This window comes from Stegastes partitus, unplaced genomic scaffold (genome assembly GCF_000690725.1).
Source record: "Stegastes partitus isolate 25-593 unplaced genomic scaffold, Stegastes_partitus-1.0.2 Scaffold1950, whole genome shotgun sequence".
NCBI classification, from domain to species: Eukaryota; Metazoa; Chordata; class Actinopteri; family Pomacentridae; genus Stegastes; species Stegastes partitus.
Genome location: NW_007579681.1, coordinates 142,824 through 155,886, shown reverse-complemented (window position 1 = coordinate 155,886; position 13,063 = coordinate 142,824). Strand labels below are relative to the sequence as shown.

Sequence of the window (13,063 nt, the reverse complement as noted above, 5' to 3'; positions counted from 1 at the left end):
TCTGCCGGTGGGAGACCCTCCCCATCCACCACGGGCGGATGTACCGCTATGAATAATGTAACAGGGAGGGGTGGAGGACGCTGGGCGTGTGCACGGAAGGAAAAAAAAAAATAGAGGGGTAGTTCCTCCCCCTCCCTCTCCTTCACCACCACCCCCTTCTCTTTCCATTCTCCTCCCCTACCATGTTCACCCAACCCCCTAGCTGCCGGCCGCACTGCAGAAGGTCAGAGGCAGAAGAAGAGGAGAGAGGCAGAGACAGCGAGAGGCACAGGGAGACACAGGGTGGGGTGCTTGGATGTACATGAACATGCCGACAGGAGAGCGTGTGGACGAGCGATGACAGCCATGCTGAGCCCAAAGATCAGACAGACCCGGAGAGGTAGGTTTGTTTGCTCTGCCTTCACAAGTACCGTACCTGCACCATCACCAGCTGAACTGTCATATCAGACAGATGATGGGAGTTCATTCAATCCGAGCGTGTAATTGTCCTGTGGCAGCTATCTGGACATTAATTTTCACTTTTACAAATAAAAAGCGTTCTTAAAAAGTCATTTTTTTTCCTTTTAATGATGATTTTGCACAAGAATTAGTCTGCTGAAACACTTTTTCTTACTCCTTTTATTCCCCTGCTGCAGTCACATATTTCTGAATGAAGCGGCTCATCTGCCCACGCAGAAAACATCTCACGTACATTAGCATTCTACTACAGCTGGCCGCTGCTGCCGGTGTGAATTCTATTACGAGGAGCGAGCAGCATCTCTAGTTTCATCACTGCAACACTCAGCACTATCAGGCAGCCGTCAGCTGCTGCTGCTGCTGCTGCTGCTGCTGCCGCCGCCGTGTGCGCTCACACTCGTGCACATACAGTATGTGTGCGCCTTTGTGGATGGACGTATTAATATGTCCATGTGCGCGAGCGTGCGTGTCCTTCCTTCCTTCCTTGGCACTAATCTCCATGACTGCAATTATACAGCTGGATCTGATTAAGATGAAATGAATAGCTCCCAAGAATGGGAGAGTGATGTGCAAATCCTCCGCTGGAGCGGCATGAAATTGGTAGCAAAGTGGATTAAATCTGTATTTGCATATATTAAAAGAGCAGGACTGACTCCACTGGCTTAATGAGTAAAAGTGATTCACTGTGTTCATTTTGTACATCATCACTTAATTGATTACTGCATCACATTTAGGTCCCAAATCATTTTAACTACCACCGTAGTTTTAGTACCTTTACAGTCGAATGTTTATTTCGATTAAGTAAGGAGCTCTAACATGCATTTGCAGAAGTCTCAAGTCATAATCAAAATACAAAATTAAGTACCACTTATCCTTGCTTCATTTCTAAGACTGTGAAAATGAAAGCGATTAGAGCGACTCTGTTATTCTGCGTGAAAAGCATTCTCTGCATACCTTCTGTAATTTGGCGCTTCGTCGCTGACAGCATCACATTTGTTGCATGAAGCCCATGAATAAACGGGTATGTGACAGATGTAGTGTGGAGTACATGCTCAGCTGAGGTCAGAGCGGGTCAAGAAGAGATGCAGCATGAAGCAGTGTGCCAGTGACATTGTGAATGATAGGACTACTTATACTGGAATGTCAAAGAAGATACTCAAAATAAACAAAAGTCATACTTTTATTGATCAGTCATGGCTGCCACATTCATGACACTAGAAGGTCAGTGCATAGATATACTACCTTAATATAAAGAAGAGAATCATCACCTAAATAACTGAATAGAAATCTGTGTCCTGAAAAATGTGTATTATACCCTGTGGGGAAAGATGACTTCTAACCCATGATGTGGGGTAAAGTCACCTAATGTTTTCAAGTGTTTTTTTTTTTTTTTTTTGATGTTATACATGCAGTGTTTATGTTTTGGTGACCACTGAAACTACAGTTATGGCTCCCTCCCCATTCATTTAGATTGGAACCTGGTCTGGTTAAACCAAAACATCTCCCTTGGGGTTGACTTCAACTGTACACAAGCTTGAGTTGAATACAAGCCAACTAGCTTAGATATACTTTGTGACATATTTTAATTTGGACAGTCAGTGACAAGCTAACCAGCTTACATATGCTATATGGCACATTTTGTTTTGAAAAGTCAGTAACAAGGTAACTACCTTGAATAAGCTATATGGCTTGTTTTAATTTGTACTGTCAGTGACAAGCTAACTAGCTTAGTTGTGCTGTATAGCTTGTCTTGATTTGTATAATTAGCTTAGATATGCTGTATAGCTTCTTTTAATTTGGATAGTCAGTGACAAGGTAACTATTTTAAATATGCTATATTGCTTGTTTATAATTTGGATGGACAATGACAAGCTAACGAGCTTAGATATGCTATATGACATGTTTTAATTTGCATAGTCAGTGACAAGCCAACTAGCTCAGATATGCTGTATAGCTTGTTTTAATTTCGATGGATAGACATGCTGTAGCCTTTATTTGGTATAGGCTGTGACTTGTTTGAATTTGAAAGGTTAGCTTGTCTTCTTTTTTAGGCACGACATTGTGTTCTATAGTAAGCAGACCACTGCGTTAGCTAGTTAGATTTCATGTTGGAAAAGCACTTGGTATAAAGAATAAACAAAATATAAAGCTACAGCTTGGAGATGATTAGCTTAATTTAGCTTCACCTGATAGCTGGAAGCTTTAATTATCTCTACAAGCCCACAATTAACACTTTGTATCTTGTATCTTGTATCTTGTATGCTGTGTGAAAATGAAAATGTGAAAATCACAAGTGGCAATTTAATACAGTTATGTGTTTCATTTTTTCACAGTTAGGCTGACTGCTGCATACTGGTTCCAATACTGTTATTCAATTCCGCCAATCTTCCACTGGCTCATATTTAGCATTCAGACAAAATGGTTTCAATTCTCTCACCTTATCAAGAAAGCAAATTAGCATATTTCGTAAAAACCCCGACTACTGCTGAAACATTCGTTACTTTTCTCATTCAGACCTACTCACTGAAGTGTAATTAAATCAGTGCAATTACACCTTCATCCTCTTACTGCAACTCTGAACTGAAAATCATTGTTGAAGTAAAACCCTAATTTGTTTCATTCCGGGATGCTAGTACACAAGATTTCTCCATCCTGGAATCTATTCATCAACAATATCTGCTCCATAAAAGAAAAATCTAACTGCTTCAGTACTTGCTACAACCATCAACGTATTAACGCTGTGATGGGGTTCTGGGTGCACTGACTGGCACCACAAATCTCGTAGCAGCTTTAATTGCCCACATATCAGCTGCTTCGCTCTCTTGCGGCGTCTGATCTGCGTTACCATGGTTTTATGATCAAAGTCCTGCACTGTAGCAACACCCTGACACTCTGCCTTTCTACGGCATATGAATGAACACCCTCACGACTAGATACTGTGAGCAAGAGCGTGGATAAAAAATGCACACACGCAGATAGTGTGTGTGTGGCGATGATAACATGCACACACACACTACGCTGCTGCTGCTGCTGCTGCGGATCAGTTCCACTCTACTGCAGCTTTAACATAACAGGCTATATATTATTTGCCACACCTCCAGCCTGTCAAGGAAGGCTGCCACACACACACACACACATCTCATGGTTAACACATTAATCAATGGTGATAGGCTAACTGGAAGTTACGCACTGATGCACCTGTAACTCTCTGCCATTTTCCAGGAGCCATAAATCACTGAACAACAACCAGATTAAGGAAATTGAATTCCTTCAATATGTCTACGTGCGTGCGTGTGTGTACGCCATTTAGCCACCGGCGCAGTATTGTCTAGCTATTGCTGGAGTGCCCACCTCGCCATGTTAATGGAAGTGCTATTCTCTGATGTGCGTAACAGCCACACATCCATTTCCTGCTGATGTTAAATATACAACTCCAAACTGAAGAAAGTAACATCATAGCGATTCACAGTGTGTGTGTGTGTGTGTGTGTGTGTGTGTGTGTGTGTGTGTGTGTGTGTGTAGCATCATGTGTCCCTTCATGTGTCATACCAGTTGTGTTTTGTTTTAGATCTGCAGACAACCATTTGTCCACATTGTAGCGTTAGCTCCATATGTTCCAGGGTGTGCCTTCTCTGTTGGTTTGAGGACTGTATATCAGTTTTCCTATTTTCTCTTTTGATTGGTCAGGAAAGGACAACTGTTATCGTTGTCGACGGATTATTATGTGGCCAAACTTGCTGACTCTAAGTCCTGTCAGGTTTGTGGCTTTGTAGAGTCTTTTAGTTTAGATTTTCTCCCATAGGAGCAACTGCAATTTTTGAGCTCAGGATTTGAGATGCTAGCCTGAGATTTCACCTTCAACCAAATAGAATTGAATGTAAATGGATTTTTTTTAAATTCAACACTGATGCAACAACCCACTATCTACACATAAGTTGGAACAAATTTACCACTTACTATATACGTTCACTGTCAGCCTTCAGTGCCAATGCAGGAAGTAATGTGTCCTATATATAACCAGGCAGAAAATAAGGATGTGGAAGTCAGGGTGGTGGAAGGACATGGTTTAATTCAGAGGAATCATCTAAGAATACTTGAGTCTAGTCACAGTGCTAGAGGGGAGTTGACGTAGGGACTACTTCATTAACAAAGCCCTTACAGGCAATCACTATGTAGCAATCTTGGTAACACTCGAGGGCCATTATCAGGCTAATGAACTAGATCTGTATTTAAACGAAATTAGAAGAGAAACATAACTGCAGTTTCAATGGTCATCGTGACATACAAACTGTATGTATACAATCACCAGTTAATCTAGATAAAAACTGTGCAAACATTTTGGTAAATTTGCACCAAAAAAAGGTTTAAAAGGCATTTTTCTGCACAGGTTATGCTTCTACTATGTATTAGCACAGCTTCATGACACCATGTTTGCATGAGAACAAAAAGAGGATTAGCCTAATGTGTCTCTTTTCAGCTGTTACAAAGCAGACCATTGGCTTCTCTCCCATAGATTTCTATTGAGGGTATTTCACATGATGAGTCTCCTCTGTGTACTTACAGGGCTACTTGGTGAATCACTGTAGCCGCCGCGCTAACTGCTGATACAACAGTAAGTTGGGAACATACAGGATCCACCAGTTACAACTGCTCTTAAAGCTACTTTCTATTTTTCTGTAGTACGCCTTTTATCTAGCTGATGTTACTGTCATTGAGGCAGCTTGTTAGTTGACTCTAGAACCCTAACTTTATTCAGCACAATCAAAAGAAACTCGAAACGCAGGAGGTGAAACACAGCTAATAAGGTACAATGGCGTCCTACATTTTCATGGTTCACTCAAATGCCAGGGGTGTAAATTGTGAGGATCAAGTGGTGTATCGATGATGGATGGACAGATGAAGATCACTGTTGGTCAGCAAAACAAATTTGTCTAAAAGTCCAAAGATATATTCTATGAGGAAAATAAAAAATTAAAAATCACATAGACTTGCATTGTCCTCAAAAGCTAATCCAACGATAATGACAGTCATATCGAATTGTTTACCGTTTTAAATCTATTTCCTTTTGCTATTAATTGTGCATTAAAAATTGACAAAGTGATGAACAGTTCACGGTCTGTCAGCACACCTCCCTCACCAACACACACACATGCGTGTTCATGATATCATGGATGAGCTCATGACTGAATAAGTAGCCGGTCCATCTGGTATTCCTGGATACACCACCGCTTCATACCCAGAATTATTCATCTGTGACACTGAAATAACACGACACATGCTCCAATTTACATAAATTATCATTGGGGTACGTCACGATAAACAAATGTGGGCACACTACACATCTGCACACACTGTGGGGGACCATGTGGAGCCTCAGCCCTTCCTTAACAACCAGCTACTGTAACTCAATGAGCCACAATCAGGTCTGAATTGCAGTGATTGTGCATAAAGTGCACTTTTACAGTAAAATGGCCTCTTTTTTAGTCTTTGCAGCTGATAGTTGTAGAAGTGACCACAGAGCAGCTCCACCCAAACCAAGGAAGGTCTGAATCACTCTGAGCACAAGGTCCAAATTGGCTCAGTGGGCAGTCGCGTTTGGCGCACACACTCAACTCAAAAATCAGTTGTTGTGACTCAGGCGTGAATCATCAGCCCCTGTATGTTCCACTCGGTCGGCTCATGTGTTGAACAGCGGCGCTCTGTTGTACGAACGCTGGCAGGGAGAGGGGAGATGGAAAGATTTGAGGGACGTGAGGTGGTGAGGAAAAACAGAGGGGTCAAGGAGGACAGGGAAGGTGAGTGCCACCGTTAACAGAGATGTAATGGAAGGAGCAAAATGCTGTCCAGGTCGGGGGTTTGATGGCTCTTTTTACACTGCTGTGCCCTCACACTGGGGAGAAATTCATGCACAATCCCAAAACTAATTTAGCAAACTTAAAGAAGCAGGAGTTGGGATAGAAATGGAAAACAGAAGAATTTGATCTTCAAAGATACTACGGGCCACAGTTTGGGAGCCAAAAGATGTAAACCTATAAAGATACGAGGGATCAAGAAAGTCATAAATATGTCTGAGCATCCTTATGTGTGATTACAGTAGGCTGGTTGAAGGCAAGACCGCTGCAGAGGTAAGGTGTAGAGCTTTTAAAACATATCCACCAATGTAAATGTAGGCTACAAACCAATGTAAATGTAAATGACCAGTTTGGCTGAGTGCTCTGCAATGCTTAAAATTGACAGTATTCTCATAAACAAAGAAAAATAATGACATATTTAAAGAGGAACAGCCAATGAAAAATGAAAATAAAAATGTGCCTCTAATCCAAAAACTAATTTATTTGACAAAGACTGCCGAAATGTGGTGCCAGTACCGATAACAACAATCTCCTTTATGTGTATGTGCGCGCATGCACCCTCTCACAGTAACAGAGCTCTGATTCAATAGGACCAGCGGTGGCGAGCGTGAGGAGGGGGGGAGAAGAAGTAGAGCGAGTCAAAGTAAGAGAAATGGAGGGTGACGAGGCAGAGGAGGGAAAATACAGAGCTGCTGGAATTATTAGCACGAGATGGATAAGGGAGGGAAGCCAAGGTGGAGGAGACGGAGAGGTAAACAGACTGGAGTTCTCTGGTATCGAGTGGCGGCCCGAACCCAGACATCACAACGGAGGGTTTCGTCGGCTCTGCTGCCAGTGTTTTCCAAACCGTCTGCGCACACATTCAGCGCAGTCTTAAAGGACCAACGAAGAAAAAGCGAAAACCTGCATTAGACCACTAAAAGCAGCAATATGACACCACTCCTGTGGAGAAGCCAGGGAACCTGATTAACGCTTGGCCGCTGGGAAAAGTGAAACTATCATGTGATCATAGAGAAAGCTACACGTTGAAGAAAAGGCTATAAACAAGCACATTATAATCCCAGACATGTCAAACAATTCACTGCTCCTCAGTACGCATATGAGAGACTATTGGATCCACTATAGCAACACTTTAAAGCTGCACTAAGTTTTGTATAAACACTGGATTGAATAACAATGGACAATATTGAAGTGGTCACTCACAGTGTTGACCTCACAGAGAAATAAAAGCGTTCCTCTCAGCTCAACAGAGCATTTTAGCATCTTTGAGGGTATTGTTTTAGTTATACAACCCCCAGCTCTACTGTTTTGGTTCACCACCTCCATGATGGCTTCACCCACAACAGGCAGTTGTTTTAAGATAAAAAGCTCTGTAAAAACCTCCAGTAAGCAAACAGCGAGGTAGCTACTAGCTAGTAAACACTAGTCAAAGTGGGCAAAAAACCCTCAACCTGCGGCTTTAACCTCTTAAGACCTGGTGGGGCCCACATGTGCATGGACATCACACTTTGGGTTATATTATATTTATACTTATTATACTTTTTTAATTCTCTTTGCTATTTAATCATCTCAAATAGCAAAGAGTAATAGAAAATGCATATCAAACAAGAGCATTAAACACCCCTGAGCATCAACAGGCTTTTCAATCTGCCAAGACATACTGTGACGTCCAACAAAGATGATGTGAGCCGTGTTCTTTAAGCTCTATATATATATATATGTGCTGGAGCGAGAGAGGTAGGGCAATATAAAGGCATAAACATTGATTTTCTTCCCCCTCCCATTCATCCATCCCCTTCTTTGCCTCATCTGAACATTGATCATTTCTACGCATGTGTGTGTGCGTTTGTGGCACAACATGCACAGCAGCAGGGAGGATGTCTGCACAATTGATTTCCGTAAATTATACATGATCATCAAATAGCATTGCCTACTTTGCCTGAGGTTAGCTCAACCTTTAAGACCGTGCGCAACTGTGTAATACAATTACTCCTCTACTGCAAATGCTTAGCAGTGCACAAAACTGTGCTTGGAGACAGGCTTGTGTGTTTATACAAGTCAAGCTCAGTCAGTTTGTGTAGTAAATATTAAACAATGTCAAAAATGATACATCTATTGTCGAAACCTCGTGTTATCCAACACTGATGTCACACAAGGACAGTGTGAACAGATCGGTAGCTCGAACATGATGTCATGTTGAGAGAGCGGCTATAAAAGCTGCCATCCCCTCCCTTTTAAACCTGTCCTTGACTGAGCTCAGGTTACACGTTGCTGAGAATCATTCAGTCAGCCAGACAGTCACTCAGCCAGTCCCATGTGGTCCTATTATCTCCGCTCAAAAGCCTCTGCCATTCTGCTGGGTTGTGGCAACACACAATAAGTCTCTTCCAAGGACCTGCGAAATTGAAGGGGGGGGTATCCCTGTCACCTGAGGCTATGTGCAGTGTGTGTGTGTGTATATGTGTGTATTCCTTCCCTTCACAGTCTCTATTGTATCTGCTTTCTGTTAGGATGTGTGCCTGCTGCCTCCCCCTTCATGTGGAGGTGTAGCAGCCTGGGGCAGGAGGTTGTGAGTGTTCATGAGTGAAGAGGCTTACAGAGCATGTGTGTGCATACAGCGCACAAAATGAAGGATAAATTAGGAAGCAACTGGAAAGATATGAGCCAAACAACAAATCAAGGAGAACCACCAACACCCTTTAACCTACCAAACTGCTTACATTCAGCTGCTTGTGTAAACAGAACACAAATATCCTGTGTGTGTTTGTGTGTTTGCAGCCAGGTCCAAGAGCATGGTGATGGGCGAGGTGTCTCGAGGCCCGTGCCGGCCGGCCTCCCCCAGCCTCCAGGAGGGGGCGCTGAAGGCTGGCTGGCTGAAGAAGCAGCGAAGCATCATGAAGAACTGGCAGCTCCGCTGGTTCGTGCTGCGCTCAGACCAGCTCTACTTCTACAAGGACGAGGAAGAAACCAAACCACAGGTAACACTTCAGCCGTGTGTGCACACAATGGAAACCTCTCAGAGGACAGTGAAATTAAAACCAAGCTGAGTCACTGTTCTTCAGCTTGTTAGAGTGCATTTACACAATCAAATCAAAGTGTTTTATCTTTTCCCTCAGTGGTGCAGATCCCTTTGTGGATGATTGAGGGATTGAATGCTGGGCGCTAATGAGTCAGACAGCACTAGTACAGGTTTAGATTAATGTTTGGCTGCAAAATATAAGAACAGGGAACAATAATGTCGACTTGAGCTATTAGAAGGAGCTGGAACATCTGCAGGTGCTGTAAACTGGCATCTTGTTTGAATGAGACGCCATCAGTGTTTTAAAGAAGGTTCGAGACAATAACTCTTCTGGTCAGTCAAAGAGAGCTTCAAAAATGTTCAGGGACACTGGAGCTCAGGTGGCAGAGCAGATTGGCCATTAATCACAGAAACTGGCTGAGATGTCCTGTACCCTCGGGCAAACTATTGAGCCCTATTTTGGTCATGTGTCAGCATTTTTAGACGGTTATTTACGTTCTTCCCAAACATCTTTCTGTGTTGTAGGAACTGATTGCAGTTCTGACATGTTAATTGGGTTCCTGAAAGTCTATTTCAATTGAGCATTTTTACTTCCTCATTTTCAGCCAGAATAGAAGCACAGTTCAGCTATGGCTGGCTACTGTGGACTGAAACAACTGTGGTGGTTCTTATTTTTCATTTACATACTGTAGGTTGAATACGGATTGGTGGAAAGGCTGGCTTTAACTAGAGATGGTAAAGGGTCCATTCGGTATAATGATGAACAATGCATGCATTTATAAGCACTACTGTGGGCCTCAGTTTCCCTGCACCATGCTCCGCTAGCAATTCTGTCTTTTCCGAAGCGGAACCAAAAGCAAAAGGACCAACAACAGCGGAAACACAAACAAGAGCAGCATTCATCCGTCGTTGTTCCACATGTTTTCGATACTAGCTCAAAGTGACTGCAGACAGTTACAAAAGTTAAATGGTGGAAGCTCCACGTAGCACCAGAGCACTTCAGCTGTACTTCATTTTTAGTGTGAATGAGCAAATGCTTACATGCTAAGCTAAGGGGGTGAACACAGTAAATGCTGTATCTGTTAAACAGCATGTTAGTATTGTCATTGTAAGCATGTTCATATACTTATTTTACCACACAGAATTGTTGTTATTGGCTATTGGAAAGTATACTTTGTAAATGTAGCTCATTTATGTGTGTTGGTGCAGAAGTCCACTGCTTTCAAAAAGATTAGGAAAAAAAAACGGACTTTTGAAGAAAAGCTCTTATTATCATATCTGGATCCTGGGGGCACAAGATTCTGATCTTGTAATTATGAGACCACTTCATAATTATGAGATATCAGACAACAGATTAATGAGGCAGGAATCACTTCAGAATTTGTGATCAGGTTTTAAAGAGATTCTGTGAAAGTTGGCAGTCCAGCCAAGATCTGGATCTTGTAATTATGACATTTGTTTATCTGTATTTAAGAGAAAGCAAGTAGAACAAATTTACAATGAGGGCAAAACTGCAAAAAAAACCTTGAAAACTCCAAACAAGGAACAGAGGGGGGGAAACCTAATGAATTCTAGAATTAAAAAAACAAAGCTACTCAAACAAACGGGGATACTCGCAAAGAGGGGACAAAACTGAGGGGGCCGACAGGCTCAGGGAGTCCAGGCTGGAAGCAGGGTGGGAACCGGTGGCAGGAGTAAGCTGGTTGGGGGAATGCAGGCTGGAGACAGATAGAGGATCAAGGCAGGCAGGCAGGAGACAGAGCAGGGACCGGCAGAACCATGAGGGATGACTGTCAATGGTCTGGCAGGGTGTGGTGGAATGAGGAAGGCTTTTGTAGCAGGAGGTGGATGACTGGACTGAGGTGAGCTGATAGCCAAAGCTGTCTCCAGTAACTAATCAGACTGTGAGCAGAGCTGGAGTGACTGAGAGGGTGAGCTAGGGAGGTAGAGAGAGAGGACAGAGGCTGACAGAGACAGGGCTGAGGCTCAGGCTGGGTGAGAGGGAAAGAAAAAGGGAGCCAGGTAGGGGCAGAAGCAGGGATCCTGACATTAACAGAGCAGAGTGGACCTCTAACCACTTAGACGCCAATGTCACAGATCCACAACCACAAACGGTCCACATCTGTTGCATGTGGCATCATACTTGTTCTACATGAGGTTTGCACAATGCTGTTACACGGAAAACGGTCATAAAGTCTCTACATCAGGGGTGTCCAATCCTGGTCCTTGAGGGCCACAGCTCTGCATGTTTTAGATGTTTCCCTCTTTCAACACACCTGATTCAAATGATCAGCTCATCATCAAGCTTTGCAGAAGACTGATAACGATCCTGATCATGTGAATCACGTGTGTTGGAAGAGGGAAACATCTAAAACATGCAGGACTGTGGCCCTCGACGACCAGGATTGGACACCCCTGGTCTACATCCTTTAACTTCTTAATCATTGAACTAAATGAAACTTGTCTTGATCACCCTTTCAGCATTTACTTTGCCAACAATCAGCTTCATAGTAACTTGATCCCTTACATAGTCCAGTTTGTAAATGTTAAACATATAACACAACCTCAGGGAACCGTAGCGGTTTAACAGCACAGTGTTGGGTCCAAAGACAATTCCAAAGCGAAAGTTCACCGTCTTATTTTGCCTGCATGTGCTGCAGATGTAGAAAGACGCATTCTGCAGCACATCCGCTCTGCAAACCGGCCACATATGTTCAGCGTTCAGTGTAGCCAAAGTGTAACATGTCAGTAAAATTTACATCCTCCATCTGCCGACTGCACCAGGTCTCCAGGAGACATCAGGGCCTCAGGATACCGACACGTAACTAGTGAGCTCCACCAACGACACGACTGCATGCGCCTTATTTCTGACAGATGAAAACAGACAGCGGTAATGATGACTCACCACATTCACAGGACATTACTGTGCATTAGTACAAATATCAGAGGAGTGTAAGACGCCTGGCTTCCTACTCCATTAGTACACTATCATAAAAATATTTACAGAGTTCATCTCCAATCAATCCCACTGCTGCTTCACTGAGGGATGCTTTTTGTGGCCAGGTGCTGACTCATATTTCTCCATTATAATTCCTATTGAACGCACGCACGGTCGTGTTAATGATGTTGGGGTGGACAGTCAACGGAGGCTTACGAGTGGCGGTGATGTAATCCAGCGTTAAAAGACAGCCAGGGCAGCTCCACACACACACACACACACACACACACACACGAATGTACACACAATCCTTTATGTGTACGTAATAATCACCTTTCCACGTTCCTGGCTGAAATCTTGACACATTTATTGATTTCTGGAGTCTTCACTTTGAATGACTGCTGCAGATTTAATGTAGGCAGCAGCCCCTGTCAACACACACACACACACACACACACACACACACACACACAGAATGACGCGTCCTCCTCCTCGCCATCTCCATTCTGTGGCGAACAAATGACTGAAGGCTTTGACAGACTGTCTTTAATCAGAGCCTGCCAATACTCATCCATCTGATATTGATTTGCTACTCCCAATGGATTCAAGTCACACACGTGGCCTAGTGCACACACACACATACACACACAAATGCACACTAATGCATACACAAACACACACACACCTCCCCCCTCTGAGAGCTGGATGTGTGCAAAAGTGTCATTCTGGCCTTTTTTTTTTCTTCTCCTCATCTTCTAATCGATACGAAATCTGAGGATTGTGGTGGGAGTGTGTGTG

General features: G+C 43.2%; 1 protein-coding gene across 1 annotated transcript in view; it reads left to right on the top strand.

Annotated features, from left to right (window-relative positions):
- Window positions 1–325: 325 nt before the first annotated feature.
- arhgap22b (Rho GTPase activating protein 22b) overlaps window positions 326–13,063 on the top strand; it is a 39,655-nt gene continuing 26,917 nt past the window's right edge. Inside the window, exons 1-2 of the mRNA XM_008303181.1 lie at window positions 326–379; window positions 9,087–9,286. Coding sequence (XP_008301403.1) covers window positions 337–379; window positions 9,087–9,286 — 243 coding nt within the window. The 5' untranslated portion in view covers window positions 326–336. The remainder of the gene's footprint in view (window positions 380–9,086; window positions 9,287–13,063) is intronic.